General features: G+C 40.7%; 1 protein-coding gene across 1 annotated transcript; it reads left to right on the plus strand.

The window, feature by feature from the left end:
- The first annotated feature begins 4,618 nt into the window (after positions 1-4,618).
- On the plus strand, positions 4,619-16,463 carry SLC25A30 (solute carrier family 25 member 30). Its single transcript, XM_076363613.1, has 10 exons — positions 4,619-4,783; positions 7,150-7,228; positions 8,686-8,833; positions 9,489-9,583; positions 9,877-9,962; positions 11,242-11,337; positions 12,236-12,360; positions 12,894-13,032; positions 13,994-14,074; positions 14,863-16,463. Exons 1-10 carry the CDS (start codon positions 4,763-4,765, stop codon positions 14,902-14,904), a joined length of 912 nt encoding a protein of 303 aa, XP_076219728.1. The 5' UTR covers positions 4,619-4,762; the 3' UTR covers positions 14,905-16,463.
- Positions 16,464-17,305: the final 842 nt, after the last annotated feature.

Here is a 17,305-nt window from a genome sequence, read left to right on the forward strand (position 1 = left end):
CAAATTGGCATAATTTCTTCCAGCTGCGACTTGTGTAGCTGCAGTGCCATGCTGGACAAAAGCCTCTGTGAAGCAATTGTGACTGATCTTTATTTGGCAAGTGGTCAGAGGACAATAGCCTACTTCTCAGATTGCCTGTTAAGGTTGGAAAGCATTGTGTAGGAGTGAAAAGCCTACTGTAGTGCCTTCCTATTTGAGAATCTCTAACAGCTTTTCATTTGCTCATTCAAATAACATCAAATCCAACACCGTGACACACACAGAAATTATTATCTCTGTAGGGAGTCTCAGAAATGAAGATAAATCAATTTCCCAGGACCTGCTGGAAGATTGCAACACTTTCAGAAAATTTTGTCTGGATTACAGGTTTACATTTACTAGAATTGCCTTGCTGGGAACTCATGCTGTATGACTCCCTCGTCCACTCAAAGCCCGGAACTATCCTCAGTTCCTTCACCCTCAAAGCCCGGAACTGTCCTCAGTTCCTTCACCCTCTACACATTAAAAGCAAATAACATGCTCCTTTTATATCCACCAAACTAGGACACGATGAAGACCTTTGTCTCTTGCCAATGCCAGAGCCCAAATCAGATTATCAAAAAATATTAACAAAAAGGCTGCGAAATAGCATTTACTGTTATTCCTGCTTTCACTTTCCTTTCTCCTTGAACTCTGCACATCAGAGTCTGTTACTAAGTTAGAAACTGTAAAACATGTTGTCATTGTATGCCTGTATGACATATGCTAGAAGCTGGAACAGGAAATGTCACTGAATTACAGAAAAAAGGGCTGGAAAGGTCCTTGAGAGTCCATCCCTATGCTTGGGCTGGATAATCCAGACTGAAACTACTCCTGAGAAACAGCTGCTTAACAGTTTTTAAAAGCCTGTGATGATGAAGGCACTGCAAGCTCCTCAGTCAGTCTCATCTAGCACTGTCCATACCGCTAGAAAGTCTGTGCTAATGTCTAATACAAGTGGGGGAGAACAGATAATTCCTCTGTGTGGCCACCTTTCAGTCTTGAAGATTATGTTATCCTCAATCATCTTTTTAAAAATAAACAAGTCTACTTCTTTCAATCTTTTCTTGCAGATCGTGTTTTGTATCCCAAGCTTTATTCTCCTAACTCCTCTCTACAGCCCTCCTGAAATGCATCACATGTAGCTGGATGTGGTGCTCCAGCTGAGGCTTTGCCCCTGGCAAACACAATTGAAGGACTGTTTAAATTGTCTTATATTTTTACACATGCCAATAGCATGTTGAGTGTTTATTTTTTACAACAAAGTCATCTACTGTAATATGACTGAGGGTCAGATTAACTCCTTCTTAGACAGAAAGTGCAAACACCAAAGATGAGAAGGCTGTGCCAGGGCAGGGAGCAGTTGACTCCCATGTGCCAGACTTCCTTTCATCATGCAGCCAATGGGACATGAACAAAGCAAATGAATTATGTGACTAATAATTATGAAAGTTTCCAAGGGACAAAGGAAACTTTCCAGTGGTTACAACTAGTGACAAAATGACAAGGCAGTTTGAATAATGCCCATAACCATCTGGGTCACTTCACTAACCATTCACTTAAGCAGTAGGACACCAGGCAAACTGTCTTCACCACTGCAGAGACACGATTTTCCATTGTAAGTAGCAGTGGCAACAGTGAAACAAGAATCAATGCACAAAAAGCAGAGCACTCTGGTAGAATTGTTTGAGGGTGGCCCTCTTTTGTTTAAAAAAGAAACACAAAAAATGTGTGAGGAAACTCAGGAGCAGTAAGGTTAGGGGTCTGGGAACTAATTAATTAAACCTTAGCCCTACACAGCCCAGCAGGAGAGAACTGGCTTTTGGACAAAACTGTTGTAAGACTGTGTAACCAGTAGCACACCAGTAGCACATGGATCGTTCAAAGACATGTGAAAAGATGCTGAGCACCAAAGTCAACTGCTGATGTGGCACTGATGTCAGGCTCAAGGCAGCTTGCCAAAAATAGTCTACTGGCTGTTGATAAAAGCATTACGTATCTCGTAGTATGAATCGGGTTGAAAATACAAGAAAAGAGGTTATTCAGAGGATCAATCCAAAAGTCACTAGAATTAACAAAAGCTACCCTGAATTCCTCTTTATTCAGAAGTACATGGCTGAGTACTAACAGGTACTTAAGAAATGTGATCACGTGCAAGCTGTAATGTGTGAGCAGGAACCGGTTTGCATCAGAGATAATAAAAACCGGCTGCCTGTGGAAGGAGCTGGCCAAACTCCAGGGACAACTTAAGGTCAAACTGGAACTAAAGTCCTTCTTAAAAGGAGAGAGAAATTTGGGAAGTCAGAAGACAGAAGTGGCTGTCCTGCAAAATCACTCAGCGTTAGAATCAGTCCAAATGATCTCTGTGTAAAAAGAAAGGAGCTGTTCAAAGTTTACCTCAAATAAGATCCCCCCCGCTGTAGATATAAAACCTGGAAAGTACTAGACAGTCACTAGAAGTTTCAGGAGGGGGTGTGAACATGAGTACCAATTCTGAGGTGTGAGTTTGTACCCACCTTCCAAGAGGCCCGTCTGCAAAGATAACTTTGCAACACTGCGACTGGAGCATGAGCTCTGTGGGCTGCCCATGCCCTAACAAGTGAAATGTAAAATTTCTGGGAGGTCTGCGATGGACTTGGATGGTTGTAGAGAACTATTTTCACTGTATGAAGCATTTACAGCACACTGGGGCCCAAATTTTTAATTCCTTATGTTTTATTGACAGATTCATGTAAGGCCATAGCCAGCTTCTTATTGAGAGCTGAACGGGCGTTATCCCCTTCCTCTACCAGCCGGTAAGCTTTGAGTTTCTCAGCTGCCAGCCTTGCCCTGAGATTAGCGAGGGGAGCAATACCACAGGATGTTTTGACCTTTCAGGGGTAAGGCATGCCATCCACTTGTGAGGCAGCAGAGTGACAGCGGCAGCAGGGTTGCACCACGAGGGTAGATCCTACAAGCACATGGGGGTAGGTCCTACAAGCACATCTGGCAGCAGTTCGGTCAGAAAGGGAAAGCGCCACGTTGCCAGAACAGGCTGCCTTTAGGGACAGAGGAAGAGCTAATTTCAACTATTTCACAGGGAGTCCTGGGCTCTGAACCCACGGAACGGACTAGTTCTGGTTCTCGTCCAGTCTTCATGGACTGGTCACTGCCACTTGTACAGCAGCTGAGACATGCCCTTTTCGATAGCCCCCATGTTCCTCCTCTGGCCAGGCAGCATTATGTCCTGTACAGCACACTGTGATCCTTTTGGAAGGGCACTAGATATACATTTACAAAGCAATGTAAAGCTTACATAGCGAGTGCATAATTTCAGCATTGGTATTGCAAAGAGACATAGTTAGAATTGCACAAAGCTGCAAAATAATAATAAAAAAAATCACCTGTGGAACTATTTTGTCAAAAATATTCAACGGGTTATTTTAAAGAGCAAAGTAGATTATTTAAACCCACCCTGCCCCTTTCTGTTCCTCCAGAGCAGATATCTAAGGTTCCTGTACCGATTTAAGGAAGCTTAACCCAGATACTGCTGTCGTGCCGCTAGGCAACACAGGCGGCCATACAACTGTAAACCGAGGGACAAAATCAATGTTGTTATAGTTAATGATGATGAGAAACCCTGAGGGGTGAGTGACCTGTTCGTTAACTGAGGAGCACTGAAATACCTGACATACCTGTTCCAGTCTCCTGGGGCGGGATTGCTAGTGGAAAATACCACCCTGCCTCCCCCCAGCCAGCCATAACTCTCCCAAGGCCAGCGGCGAAGGGAGACTTCTGACTGGAAGGACAGGGCGGTTAATTTTTTCCCCGGTTTATTACAGGCCGGCTCGGCGTCCCCCTCAAACCAAGCCTCCCCTCACGGCCGCGGCTCCTTTAAATCCACCCCTTCCACTCACACACACCAGTCCCCGCCGGCTCGTCCCCTCAGGCGAGGCCGCCTTTCCCGCCCCCGCAACGGGGGAGCGAGGCGGGGCCCCGCATTCCCCAACGGCCGCCCCGGCTGAGGGGAGCGGGGCAGGGCTTTATAACCGGCGGGGCAGGGACGGGCTAGCGGTTTAGCGTGGCGGCGGTTGGCGCGGGAAGACGCGGGGGTTGAGGAGGTAAGTGGGGAGGTGGCAGGTGTTGGCTCCTCAGATCGTGTAGGGGGGGTGTCATCTCTCACCCGGCCGGCGAGGCGGCGGAGGGGCTGGCCGGGTGCAGGTATTCCTCTGTGAGCTTCACCGAGTGCTATCTGTGAAGGAGGGCGGGGGTTTCCTGAGCTTTGCTCGGCACCCTCCAGAGCCCTCCACCTCCGAGCGGGGACATGCCGCTTCCTTCTCTTCGTTGTTTTCCCCTCCTGATGCTCTTCATCTCAAGGCGAAGCCGGAGGGAGGCGTGCTTCGTTTTGTCGCTGAAAGGGACTTGGTCGGTGCAGTCGTTGTTGCCTCCCTTTGACCCTTAACAGGTGTTTGCTGTGTCCTTGCTCCAGCTGTTGAAATAGACTGGCAGTGCTGCTCAGGGAGGGACTGCTGCAGGCAGTCCCTTCAGGTTTGGTTTTTTTTTTTTTGGGGGGGGGGCTTTCACTGGCTTCCGTACTTGTGAGACAGCTGGTATTTTGCAAGAACTTGCCACGATGGTTGCTAGCTTTAGTCCTGGCTTTTTATTTCTTTCTGGTGATGCTTCACTGCTTGAATACAAAGACTGAGCTGTGCGTCTGCAGCGTAATCCATGCTGTTAGAAAGTATTGCTTGGATGACTATCTTATATGTGCATCCTTATATTACAGGTAATAACTTTCTAGGACTAATAACTCTTAGCATAAGCCTTCTGTAACAGTCAAGGGTCAAATCCATTTTAAATAGCCAGTATACTGTGTACATAGTATACCAGCAATATTGTTAACCAATAAAGAATTTGATATGTGACTTTTAAAGTCTGTTCTCTTAACAGGGGCGTATCTAAATATTTGCTTTAAGTGATGCATTCTTTTATGGAACCTCGGCTTCTGATTTTATTTCAGTCACGCTGCCAATTAAAAGCAAGCAAACTTGCTTCTGACTTCTGCAAAGAGTGTGTGGATGAATTGCTGTATTAATCTAACCCAGTGTCCTTTAGGGGGTAGTATCACGTCTGTCATCTTACTGATGTTCAGGGAACAACAATGTGTATTTGATGAGGATGATTTCCTTCTAGTAAAATTGGAGACCCCAATTTATTCTATAATGAGGGCTGGACTCTGTCTTTAAGTAATTTACCTGTTGAATTGCCAGTGGAATTCTTCTAAGGAGATGCTTACTATTTTTATCAGTGTAGGGAAGAATTTGTGAGTAAGAAGCAAAACAAGAATTCAGAAAACAAGACAGCTGAGGTGAAAGGGCAAAGTTGCTTGCTGGTGTGTCTTTTTAAATTTTTTTTTTTTTTTTGAGATAAGCTCTGCCACTCTGCTTTAATTTCTTCCTGTAAGTATGGAAAGCTAGAAAGAGGGATGAAAGGTAGAAATAAGTGGAAAGTGTCAGATGGTTAGCTTGGCCTAAATAGCAGGAAAGGAGACTAGTAAGCCTTTCAGACATACAAACCTTGACGGTGTGTAAGGCCTTTACCTTGAGATATGTCAAAGGAACAGTGTGCTATAAAATTTCGAGACTGAGCTTGGCTTTGTCTCCATTAATTAAATGAGCTGCCATTAATTGTGGCAGGACAAGGAATGTGAGGAACTTGGAGCTGGAAGTGTCCTGCCTCTGGCACAGTGTCATACCCATGTGGCTTTGCTGCTTTCATATTGAAAAGCTGGCATAGTCTATGCCTGTGGCTCCTGATCTCTGCCCGGCACTCTGTTTTGGCAATATAGTGGGTGCCCTCACTTGCCTTTTCTTTGGTTTTTTTTACATCAGTGGTGTTCTTTGCAGCGGCCTAAAGAGTCAGATGGATTTCTGTGCACTTGGTTGTTGAGTATTTGAAATTGTGTGCTGTGAGCTCCTATGGGTTTTTTATTGTATTGAGTGTCAGAAGACTGAAGACCCAGGTAACTCCCTGTGAAGTAAAGATGATAAAAGGAAAACTGGGGCTGCAGTAACTATTCAGGCATGCTCAGTGTCTGCAACTTCTGTTAACTTTGGACACTGGATTATTGGCACTTCTAGAGGAAGTGACCAAGGAAGGTTCATCTTTACAAAAGGCGGTGCTAAGTAACTGGTGTATTTGTGATATTTTCTAGCTGGGCAGTACAGGTGAATAAACAAAGTTACAGGGAATGGAAGTGCCAAGGGATGTATTTTCAAGTACAATTATTCCACAAAATTAATTGGCAAAAGATAACTGTAGAATCCAATGTTTAGGAGGATATTATAGAAAATGGGGAATGGAAAGTATTTATATTATGAGGAAGTGGAAAAAATAAGCTGTGGAGAGACCTACTTGCTTTTGAGAAGGGCAATTTTGTATTGGTTGGACTACTTTGGTTTTGCAGTTCTTACCTCCAAAATAATTGGCTGATTTTAGCATCTTGCAAAGCATATGCCATAGTTAATTATGATTTGTGGTCACTTTGTCAAATTCACTTAATTGACTTCTAAGTTAGAGCAGCCTTTTTTACTGTAAAAGGCCTTATGCACCTGATTACACTACTTTCATATAACGTTCACAAGAATGAATATTGTGAACACTGGTAGCAGAAATAGGCTTTAATGGAGGCAAAATGTTGTATGCACCCCTGTTTTCTGTCCAAGCGTACCAGCTCAGCTCATGTTAATGTTGATAGCAGGAAAAAAGGGACAGAAGTTTAGTAATGACTGTCTTAAAGTTCCATTTGATTGCAGGGTATAGGCAAACTAATCCAGCTTGGTAAGGATCATTGGAGGTTATTCACTGCAGTGCTCCTTAAGATCATACCTGCGAGACAAACTATTTTAACCTTTCATGATGAGGATAGTGGTGGCCCAAATACATAGTAGAGACATTGATTTGAACCCAGATGCCTTTGTGCAGTATTACTGACTTTCTTCTGACTGTCAAGGTATTAAATGTTTTTATCCTTAGTATGTTTGGAAGGTCCATCTTAAATGGACAAGGCACGAAGTTTTATTAAATGTTAGTATATATATTTATATAACAGATGTACTTATAGAAGCATTAAATCGTTGTCTTATTTCACAGAAAGAAAAATCAATAATGTCAGCACTAAACTGGAAGCCCTTTATCTATGGAGGTTTAGCATCAATCACTGCAGAATGTGGTAAGCTTTTCCTTTACTGTTGTACATGATTTCCTTTACTGAGATAGTCCCTCTTAAAACAAGCTTGGTTCCATGCTATCAGTGACACAGTAGTATATGGTGGTCTACAGCATAGGAGTTTTTTTCTTTAATGCTGACTGGGGAGTTGGTCAGAACTTGTTACAATGTCAGAACACTTCTGTCTGTAAACTCGCATCCCCCCTCAGTCTTGTTTTTATACAAACTTTGCCTTTGCTTTCTACTATTTGGTGTTTGTGGATCTGTTCCTAGACACTAGTCATAAGTATACACAGCTTTTGTTTTGCTAGAGTAGATAAGTTAAGCTCTTAACTTGTAAAATTTTTCTCTTAGCTTTTCTGAGTAGCTATGTTGCAGTTTAAATTCCCTTTTCTTGGATGTGAGTGGCTGATTAGATTTGAACACTTGAATTCAGTTAGTGTGCAACATAGAATAATTGCTATAGTGAGACAGTGCATCTGATGTTTTAGTGCCTACTCTAAAGACAAACTTAAAATACTAACATCCTTTTAAAGACTTATCTGAAATGCATGTACATGAAAATAAAGGAAACCTGGATTTTCATAGTACTAGAGCATAGTCTGACATGTTGTGGGCTTGCATGTGAAGTCTGTCTAATAAAGTAGATGTAGTATAAATTTACACTTAAAACTACTATTTTGTTTTCCTTTTCTACCTTCTCTTATGAATCTTATTCAAGCTTGAGTTTGAAACCTCTCTTTTTTGACTTGACTGAACGTGGCAAATAATGCCAAAAGCTTCATGAGGAAGACAAGCAATTCATAAAAGCCTTGCTTGCCTGGTAAACCTCGTTAGAATAGATGTGATTAATCCTGACTCCTATTAGTGTTTAGGTGAGTATTGAATGTTGAGGTGGTCCCTTTCCTAAAGATAAGCTCTGGAGGAATATGATTTCTAAACCCTTTCATAAAGGGAGCATGGAGAGTAAGAACTTGACATAGCAGTGGGCTACAGGCAAGCAGTAACAGAAATGGGTACTGCTGCTATTTTTTTTTTTTTAGATTCTAGGCTAGAATCTGTATAGCTTGTCTTACGGAATTTATTTCTTTGCCTTCAATGAAATGCTTTTCAAAGATGTTAGTAGAATACAGATGCAAACTCTGTATTTGACTGTGATTGTAGAGTCCTATTCAGTGTGGCTCTTTACAGCCAGGCAATACCATGTTGCCTGAAAACATTGTGAATGCAAAATGTAAACAGAGGAAGCAGGTAGGGCCTTTGACAAGCTTTTAGAAGAAACAAGATGACATAAAATGAACCACTTGTTTAAAAGAAAGTCTTGGTAAGAGAGACTTTTTTCTCTGGGAGTATTTTTATATATTTTAGTATATAATAAAGGCTGCTTTTTCTTAGATCATGTTCCTTGTTGTCTTTGGTTAGGTAACTACTTGATTAATTTTATCTGATTTTTCTTTAAGGTACTTTCCCCATTGATCTGACCAAAACACGTCTGCAGGTTCAAGGTCAAGTTAATGATGCCAAATATAAAGAGATCCGCTACCGTGGAATGGTGCATGCACTAGTCAGAATATGCAGAGAAGAAGGATTGAAAGCCTTATACTCTGGGTAAAATTAGCTGACTTGCAGTAATGGTTTATGAACAGTATATTGATAAGTATAAGCCTATAGTGTGCGAATTGTTGGGTTTCAGATTTACAAGGTATTTGGTTAGCCTCAATTAATCTGGAAGTTGAAAGCCCAAGCTTAGATTGCTTCAGTCTTTGCACTCTGCAATAGCATTTCATGTTTAAAAAAACCTGAACAAACCTACCTGGAAAAAAAAAATAGCTAAGCATAAAGTTATTCTATACAATGCTGCTATGGTTGTTCCATCTCTCAGAAGAAAAATTGAATTAACCTTTGTGTATAAATGGGCATGCTTTTCTTCAAAGCATACAAAATGGTGGGGGAAAGATGTAACCTGCAGATTACATTTCAGGCAAGCTTTCTAGCTATTTTATAGATCACAAGTTGAGATATGCTCTCATAGTAATCCTTCCACAGTTCATTCATGTTCTTGCAGGCTTTATTTAAAAAAAAACAAAAATCAAAACAACAACAAAACCTTGTTTTGTCTATAGTGAGTCTGAATTGTTGATTTAAATGAACAAACCTTTCTCTGGTAGATGTCTTGTGTTCAGTCTCTCCTGCTCTAAAAAGTATTTGCTAATCAGTCTTTTGCAATTTTGAGCATAAATATTATTACTGCCTATTTTTACAGGATTGCACCTGCAATGCTACGGCAAGCTTCATATGGAACTATAAAAATAGGCACTTACCAGAGCTTAAAAAGAATGTTTGTTGAGCATCCAGAAGGTGAGTGGGTTTTTTCAATTTAATTGAGGACTGATTTGCTTGAAGCTGGTTGTTTCCATTTGGTATCTTACTGTAGCAGTTTGAACAAGTCTACATTCCTTGTAGAATGTAGAAGACATTCCTTGTACCAATTACAACAAAGTGAGTCAGCATGGAAAACTTGTCAGAGCAGTTTTTAAGGCTTCTGTAATTGGCACTCTCTCTGGTTAAAGGAGAGGTGCCATCATCCTGACCGGATGCATCTTAAGATTTGCAAATCTGCAGCTAAACTCTTTCTTTTGTTTATGGAATAGATGAAACCCTGACGATAAATGTTCTGTGTGGCATTCTTTCGGGAGTAATTTCATCATCTATTGCCAACCCTACAGATGTCTTAAAGGTAATTATGTGTTATATAGAGTTTGTCCTTAGTTTTTGTCCTCTCCTTGAGGAAATGCAGAATCTCCTGATGAATATAGGATTTGTTGTTTTGTAACCCTATTTATTCTCATCTCTTAACTTAAAAAAAAAAAAAGATCGGTAACATCCTGAATTCTTGGAACCTCCTTCTGGTCCATATTAATTATTTGGAAGTATGCACTAGGAAACTGATGGCTGGGGAAGTAGTTGGATCCATATAACTTTTTCTGGGGGTGGGGAGAGAATAATTTAAGATGACTCTTTTTAACTTCCGTGCTATAGTTTCTGTGTGGAAGCCACACTGCATATTTCATCTATACTGCTTGGTAATGCTGTTATACTGGGATGTTTCTAGAGCTCAAAATAGGTGAAGATCAATTGAGAGGCAAGAGTTTAGTGAGTGCTACTTGTACTGTATGATTCTTTAATCCTGTAGAAAGGCTTTGCAATCCAGTGTCCCATGGGAATAGTGTTCCAGCATCAGTCATTTGAACTGAATTGGTGAAACCACTGCCTCTTTAAGAATCTGTTGGCTTATTGATAGTCAATGACCTCTTTTCCAGTTACTTAAAAGGGCTGATGGTATTTAAGTTAAAAAACTGTAGCATGTGACTTACATGGCTGCCTCTAATGAAAAATTAAAAAAACCCTCTTTCTGTTCTCCTAAAACTAGTAAAAACTTAATCCTTCATAGGGCTAGTGTGGTTATGTAGAGGCATTTCAAACATAAGCTATTTCAAGTGTGGCTTCAATTAGTTATTTCCCAAAATTATGTCCACGTACCAACTTGCTTGTCACCAAGCTTGTATTTGGTAGTCACCATGGCAGGTTCCCAAGGACATTCATAGAAATCCACAGGGTCGAAGACCATGGTTCTCACTAGCTAAAACCTTAATCTTTTTAACCTTTCATTTTAACATGTTCCTGTGAGAACACTGTAAAGGACATCCTGCAGAACCCATCTGTCAGTCTAATCTAAATGGAGTGGTGTACAAGTACAGAAATAGAAGTGACAGTGCAGTTAAGAGCTACACCACGTACTTGTTCAAAATTAGCAGCTGCATTTGGATAGTTAAGGCACTTCAAAAGATTGCATCATGGTTATGATAATGTCAGCTATCAATTTGTATTCAAAGAGAAATTGACCTTACTACTTAAAAGATCGTAACTTGAAATGTTAATAAAACTGTATTAAACTATTAGCGGTTTTATGTTTGAAAAGTATTTCTTTTCTAATTTTATCTTCAAATGAATCTCAGATCAGAATGCAAGCCCAAGGTAGTGTGATTCAAGGAGGAATGATGGGCAACTTCATACAGATCTACCAAAAGGAAGGCACTAAAGGATTATGGAAGGCAAGTTTTTTGAACTATATTCCACATTCAAAGTACACTTTCTTGCTCCACTGAATTTCATGTGCTTCTACAGTATTCTCAGCCAAAATATGGAGAAGTCAGTAGCTAATATGCATGTAATTTGTCGTGACTACCTTACTGCTGGTGTCTCAGTGCATTTTGACAAAGGGTTACTGCCAGTCTTGTGTTCAAGGATTAGCCACTTCTTAAAAAAGGGGAGACAAATGGAGGCTTAAATTAGGGTGACTGGCTCTAGGACTAGTTCAACAACCCTTTGTAAGACACCTCAGTCTGTATACTCTGCTCTTTTTAAAACATAAAAACATATACTAAAGAACATTTGGAAGTGAAGGTACTAATGAACATCCCCTCTAGCTCAGGAATTCTTGTACTCAGTCTTGTAGTTTGTCTTTTATGCCAGTTACAGTCAGTGACTGTTTAACAACTGAAGACCAAGAATGGACAGTTGCTCTGAAACAGCTGGAAAATAGAAATGTTTTTCTATTAGTGTGCTTTTCTCTGCAAAGCTTCTTGATCTCCACTTTTCTGTTCATCTTCCTTACTTTGTCAGTTTTTCAGTTAGCAGCAAGGGGAGCCAGTATCACCTGGTTGTTGATGTCTTAGCTGACTGTTGGTGTAAGAATTTGTATGTTAAGCAGAGACGGAGTAGCATAAAGGAACTGAAATTGCTGTTCAGTGTGGAAAAGTGATTTATCTGTTAACCTGAACCTGCATTTTTGGAGCACATACATCTAAGACTTGTACTAATTAGCCTTATTTGAATTCACAATGTTCTTAACACATTCATGCTGTGTTGCTTTGTATTATAAAAGCTAGGCTTTTCTGATGGTGCACAAAGGTTAATTTTAAACTTCAGCTATATCCTTTCTTTTGCCAGGGAGTATCGTTGACAGCACAGAGAGCTGCTATTGTTGTTGGAGTGGAACTGCCAGTGTATGACCTTACCAAGAAGCACATAATTATGTCTGGATTTATGGGAGATACAGTATATACTCACTTCCTGTAAGTCTGTATAACTAACTGCTTGCATAGCTCATCATTGGTTTGTTCTTGTTATGAGAGATGAATCTTTTTGATTTTTCTGTCATCAGTATAGATGTAAAAATACACTTCTGATGTGTTTATACTTTTTAATGCAATAGCATCTCAAATGGTAGCACATAGCATGGAAGCTAATTTTACTTAGGATTTGGATTTAATTTTCTTTTGAATATGGAATTTTGGTTTGTGGATGATCTGAATCATTCATCTTTGCAAATTGAGATTAGAGGAAAGTTCCAATCAAATATTTGCTATTCTCAGAGGCACAAACATCTGTTCAGGTATACAGAAACTGTAGGTAAGGGCTGTATATCAAATCTTGAAAATGATGCTTTATAGTAAATGAAAAGTAATTTTTCACATCTATTAGCTGATGTAATTTTTAACTAAAAGCATTAAGCACTCATTATTACTGCATGTTTTCTGGGGAGGGGGGATTCTTGTGCATCTTGAAATGTGGGAGGTCAAATTTCATTAAACCTTTCTTTTATTAGCTCAAGTTTTACTTGTGGCTTAGCTGGAGCCCTTGCATCCAACCCAATTGATGTTGTGAGAACACGCATGATGAATCAGAGAAGCCAACAACATGGGGGACACTCAAACTACAAGGGTACTTTGGATTGCTTGGTACAAGTAAGTAGTTTATCAACGTAAGTAGAAGCTGGTGCCATCAAGCAATGATTTTGGTGTAGAACTTGAAATTGTTCTAAGTTTCCCTAGAAATTAATCCAAGTAACTTTGATATGCTTTTTGCCCTAATGCTCAAAAGGACTATACTGCCAATAATGCACTTGGTGTGAAAAGTATCTACTGGCCTGACAGAAAGGCAGGAAGAAAGTTAGTGTGTACTGCAGGCACTTAATTCCTTTTGGTGCTTGGATGAGGAGACTAAGTCTCTCAGCAGCACTGTCTCTTACTTAACTTTTTACAATGTTAGGATATTGATAGGAAATGATGATTTCCTAGGTCAGTTCTTGAAGAATGACATCTTCTGGGGTGGATGGTTTTCTCTGGTGCGTACTGCATAATGGAAAGCCTAGTACAGCCAAAGGCAGTGTCGGTCTCTGATTATTTTGGTTTGGTTTCTTAAATCCCTAAATTGGGTATGATGTGGGAGCGTGATGGCCTTTTACATGGAGAAGAGTGGATAGGAAATTGTTGGTGTCCAAACTGTTGACTGAACAGTCCAGTTTGTGTAACAGTCCAAGTCACACTGTCCAGTGCAATTTTGTGAAGTCCATAAAGCAAACTGAAAAATTTCAAGGGGGTGCCTAACGTGAGCTGCAGGTTTACATGCAGTGCTCTGCAAGGTTTTTTGGGGAAAAAAAAGTCCAGGAATGCAATTTGGAGGAATCTGGGTTGGGTACTGAATGACATAGACTGCATCCTTACCTGCCAGGTAATGCTGCAGGCATTACTAATCTTGGCTTTATCTAGTGAAACGTTTCCTTGTCCCATCATAAAATATGTTCAAACGAAGGTTACAGCACTAAGCCATCCCCTTGCCTGGTTTAGAATCTTGTTAGCTGCGATGCTGTCTAGATTTCTCACTAAAAGAATTACACAAGTGTATTCTTGCTGTGGTTTTTTCCAGACATGGAAGAATGAAGGCTTTTTTGCTCTATATAAAGGGTTTTGGCCAAATTGGTTAAGACTTGGTCCTTGGAATATCATTGTATCCTTTTCAAAGGTGTGCAAAACTATTAAGCTAGCCATACAACAGCAAGTATTGACAGACAGTTTCACAGAATGCTCAGTGTGGAAAGTGTCATGTCAGCACAAATATTCCCTTTTTATGAATGGAAAATTGGGTAGTTGACCATTTTCTTAGTCAACTACTGTTGGTCAGATTGAATTTGTGATTCACACAGAGTGAATATTAGAATGTGATCTTGCAAAACATTTTTCTGTTCCTCCAATTTCATACCTGTCTGTTTCTTTAGTTTGGAGCCTAGTTTTAAATAAAATTGACCAGATGAGTAAGGAATGGGGTCTATTTCCAGGAATGGGGTCTATTTCCAGAACTGGGGGAAGTGTTGGCAGTTAGCCATGAAATGTTTTTGTTTATCTTAGTCTCACACAATTTTGGTTTTGTTCCAAGAGCCAGCTGATCAGAGCCCTGGGAAGTGGGTTGGTAGTAATGTTTTTTACCATGAGCAAACCTACTTTAGCCCATCAAAGCGAAGTGAGTAAAGACTCTAAGGGCTGTCGCAGTATTATCCTGCCTCCTCAGTCCTGTGTTTAAGATCCTGAGGAATAGAGATGGGAAAGTAATTGGCATCACCAGCCTTAGAGCAAGTTTCATTGTTCTGCCTAGTACTGCATAACAAAACCAGCCAACCGGCAGCATTGCATACGAAGAGTGGAACAAAGTTTCACACAGATGCAGCTGTCCTGTAGTAGTGAAGTGACCACTTTGCACTGTGTAAACAGGAAACAGTTTTCCTTAATCAGCTGTTCCAGTTCTTTCTGACATATGAGCAGCTGAAGAAATTAGACTTCTGACACACTGAACTGTATACTGAATTCTGTTAATGTACTGCTTGAGTTTAGAGCAACTTGTAAGTTGTCTTGAGTATTTGCTCTTTCGTCTGAGATGCTGGCCAAAGGAAGAGGTCACTACGAGACTGTTGTGAATGAGAACAACCTGGAAGCGATTTCAAGGCAAACTGGCTCCTATAACAATGGCTCGCTCACGTGATTCGGTGGATGGTGTGCAGTATTTTCTAGACTGACCCAAACATGGTGGAATACCTTCTGTCAACGGCTTACGTGTTCTTGAATGTGAAGATCTGTAATGCAACTTTATGCTGTTGAGACTCACAACACTGCACAGTGTTTTATAAGAGGCAAAGAACAATCTTTCTGTAAAGGAAGATCAGTAGTACCAAGGAGCTGGGCTTTTCCTGTTTTCAGGAGTGTATACAATTCGACTGAGTTTATAGTTTCTAATTAACTGGAAGTGTCACATGACATCTTTGCAGGCTTTCAGTTCAGCAAAATACCTGCTGCAGTGCAAAATCTGCTTCTGGTTTTAGAGCTTTCCTGTGTTCTAAGTCCTTGGATGTCTGCATAGTTTGCTGGGAATAATCCAGCCTCATTTGAAGGTGTGGTTGCTACAGTTGTCAGTTTTGCATAGCTTGAAGGAAGTTTTTTCCAATGTATCATTCTTGATTTTCAGCATAAGTGATTCTTAAACATATTCATATGTAAATTGCAAGTAGGAATGAAGTTCAAACAAGTCCATGCTCATCTGCCTATCCTGCAGAGAAACTTTCCGTGCTTCTTCCATTGTTGGGAAGATCTACTTGTCACGGTTACTGGCTGTTACATATCATCTGAGAGATGCAAGTTTTACACTGAGCAGTTCAGGCCGTGTCGTGTAGGTGCCCATGTGAAAAGAACCAAGCCCCTCCAAAGGTAAGTCTACTATAAAGACTGCTTTCCTTCTTTAAAAAGACACCCAAACCCAGAACTCCTGAGCACTTCCATGTAGCAAACAGGCCCAAGCTGCTGTTACATGCAGGTAAACACTTTATGTAGAAACTAACCACAACTTCCTTAAAGCATCACCTTTTGGCTTAAATGCATACCAAAACTTCAGGGCTGTTAACTAAACACTTATGTCGGGGTTCTCACAAATGTTGCTGCTGAATTCCAAGAAAGGAAACGTGTGAGATGCAAGTCACGCGGTGGTCCTTCTGTGTTCACAGAGGGTGGCAAAGCAGGATGCGTAGCTTTGGATTCTTGTGGCATTGTGTTAATCTCTTAAACGCTTTCGGTTAATCATACATTCCACTTAAAGAAATTTCACTGCGATTTCAGAATTACTGTAATCGCTTAAAATTACTAATTTTGAATTCACAGATGGATTTTTAAATGCACAAGGCACTTTCTTTTCTAAGGTACAATGTTTTCCTATGTATATGGGTATGCTTATGTGCAGTGTTTTTCCTTACAGCTGTTTCTATGCTTTAATAGAAATATTTGTAAATATTTTTGTACACTGTGTAAACTAAGTGTGTCTTACATTTTTAAGCCGATTAAAAGTTTTAAGATCATTATGTCATGACTCTGAACTGCTTTCAGCTTCTGAGTTTCAAACGGGGAGGGGGGGATGGGGGGCTTTTCAAATACTTCAAGGTGATAAACAAAGGAAAGCTGTCGCTGGCATTGAACTGTATGATGTTGTTGAGCCAAGGCAGACTAAAGTTGCTGTAGTTACAAGCCTATGTTCCTGTGACATTACTGGCCGAGTAACATGCATTAACCATATGTTTTCACTGTTCTTTGGCATACATTAAACTGCAAGACCATTTCCCACTCTGTTATGAAAACTGCTTGGTCTGGAACAGATCGATCAGCTTAGTTTTGTGTAGCAGCAAAACACGTTTATTACACTTGTAACCAGAGCGGGTTTCTGGAGTTCACGTGTGGTAGCGCAAGTCTGACGGATGCAGCTCAGAGGGGGTGAGAAACCTGCCAGTTTGGAGCAACAAGGGTGGGGAGCGCACTGCACCAGCTACTCCGGTTACTGGCTGTTACCTATCATGAGAGATGCAGATGTCCCTCTGGAGAGGGACAGATGGACAAGATGGACTGAAATCAACTGCTAAGCACCAAAGGCATTAAAACAGCGAAATGGGAGTTTGGTATCTCAGCTGGAGGTGACTGCTGCAGTAAATACCTCAAGCTATTTTCAAGCTCTTTAATTCAGTCATGCCTTAGTTAGGATTTAGTTTAATGTGCAATGATAATGAAGATGATTTCCGAAGTAAAGAATGAATTCTGCAGCAGGTTCTGAGGCATGGTGGAAAAAGCAGCTCTGGTTAGTGGGTGATGCTGCAGAAAAATGAAAACCAGCTCAGCAATGAAGAAGCCGGGCGGCGATACAAGGGTATGCACG

This window comes from Aptenodytes patagonicus, chromosome 1 (genome assembly GCF_965638725.1).
Source record: "Aptenodytes patagonicus chromosome 1, bAptPat1.pri.cur, whole genome shotgun sequence".
In the NCBI taxonomy this organism is placed as follows: Eukaryota; Metazoa; Chordata; class Aves; order Sphenisciformes; family Spheniscidae; genus Aptenodytes; species Aptenodytes patagonicus.

What these genes read in the sequence shown, in the direction of transcription:
- SLC25A30 (XM_076363613.1), top strand. Translation starts at nt 4,763, where the DNA reads ATGTGCATCCTTATATTACAG. An exon ending in ACCCTACAGATGTCTTAAAG is followed by an intron (nt 9,963 to 11,241) that starts GTAATTATGTGT and finishes AATGAATCTCAG; the next exon opens with ATCAGAATGCAAGCCCAAGG. An exon ending in GCACTAAAGGATTATGGAAG is followed by an intron (nt 11,338 to 12,235) that starts GCAAGTTTTTTG and finishes TTCTTTTGCCAG; the next exon opens with GGAGTATCGTTGACAGCACA.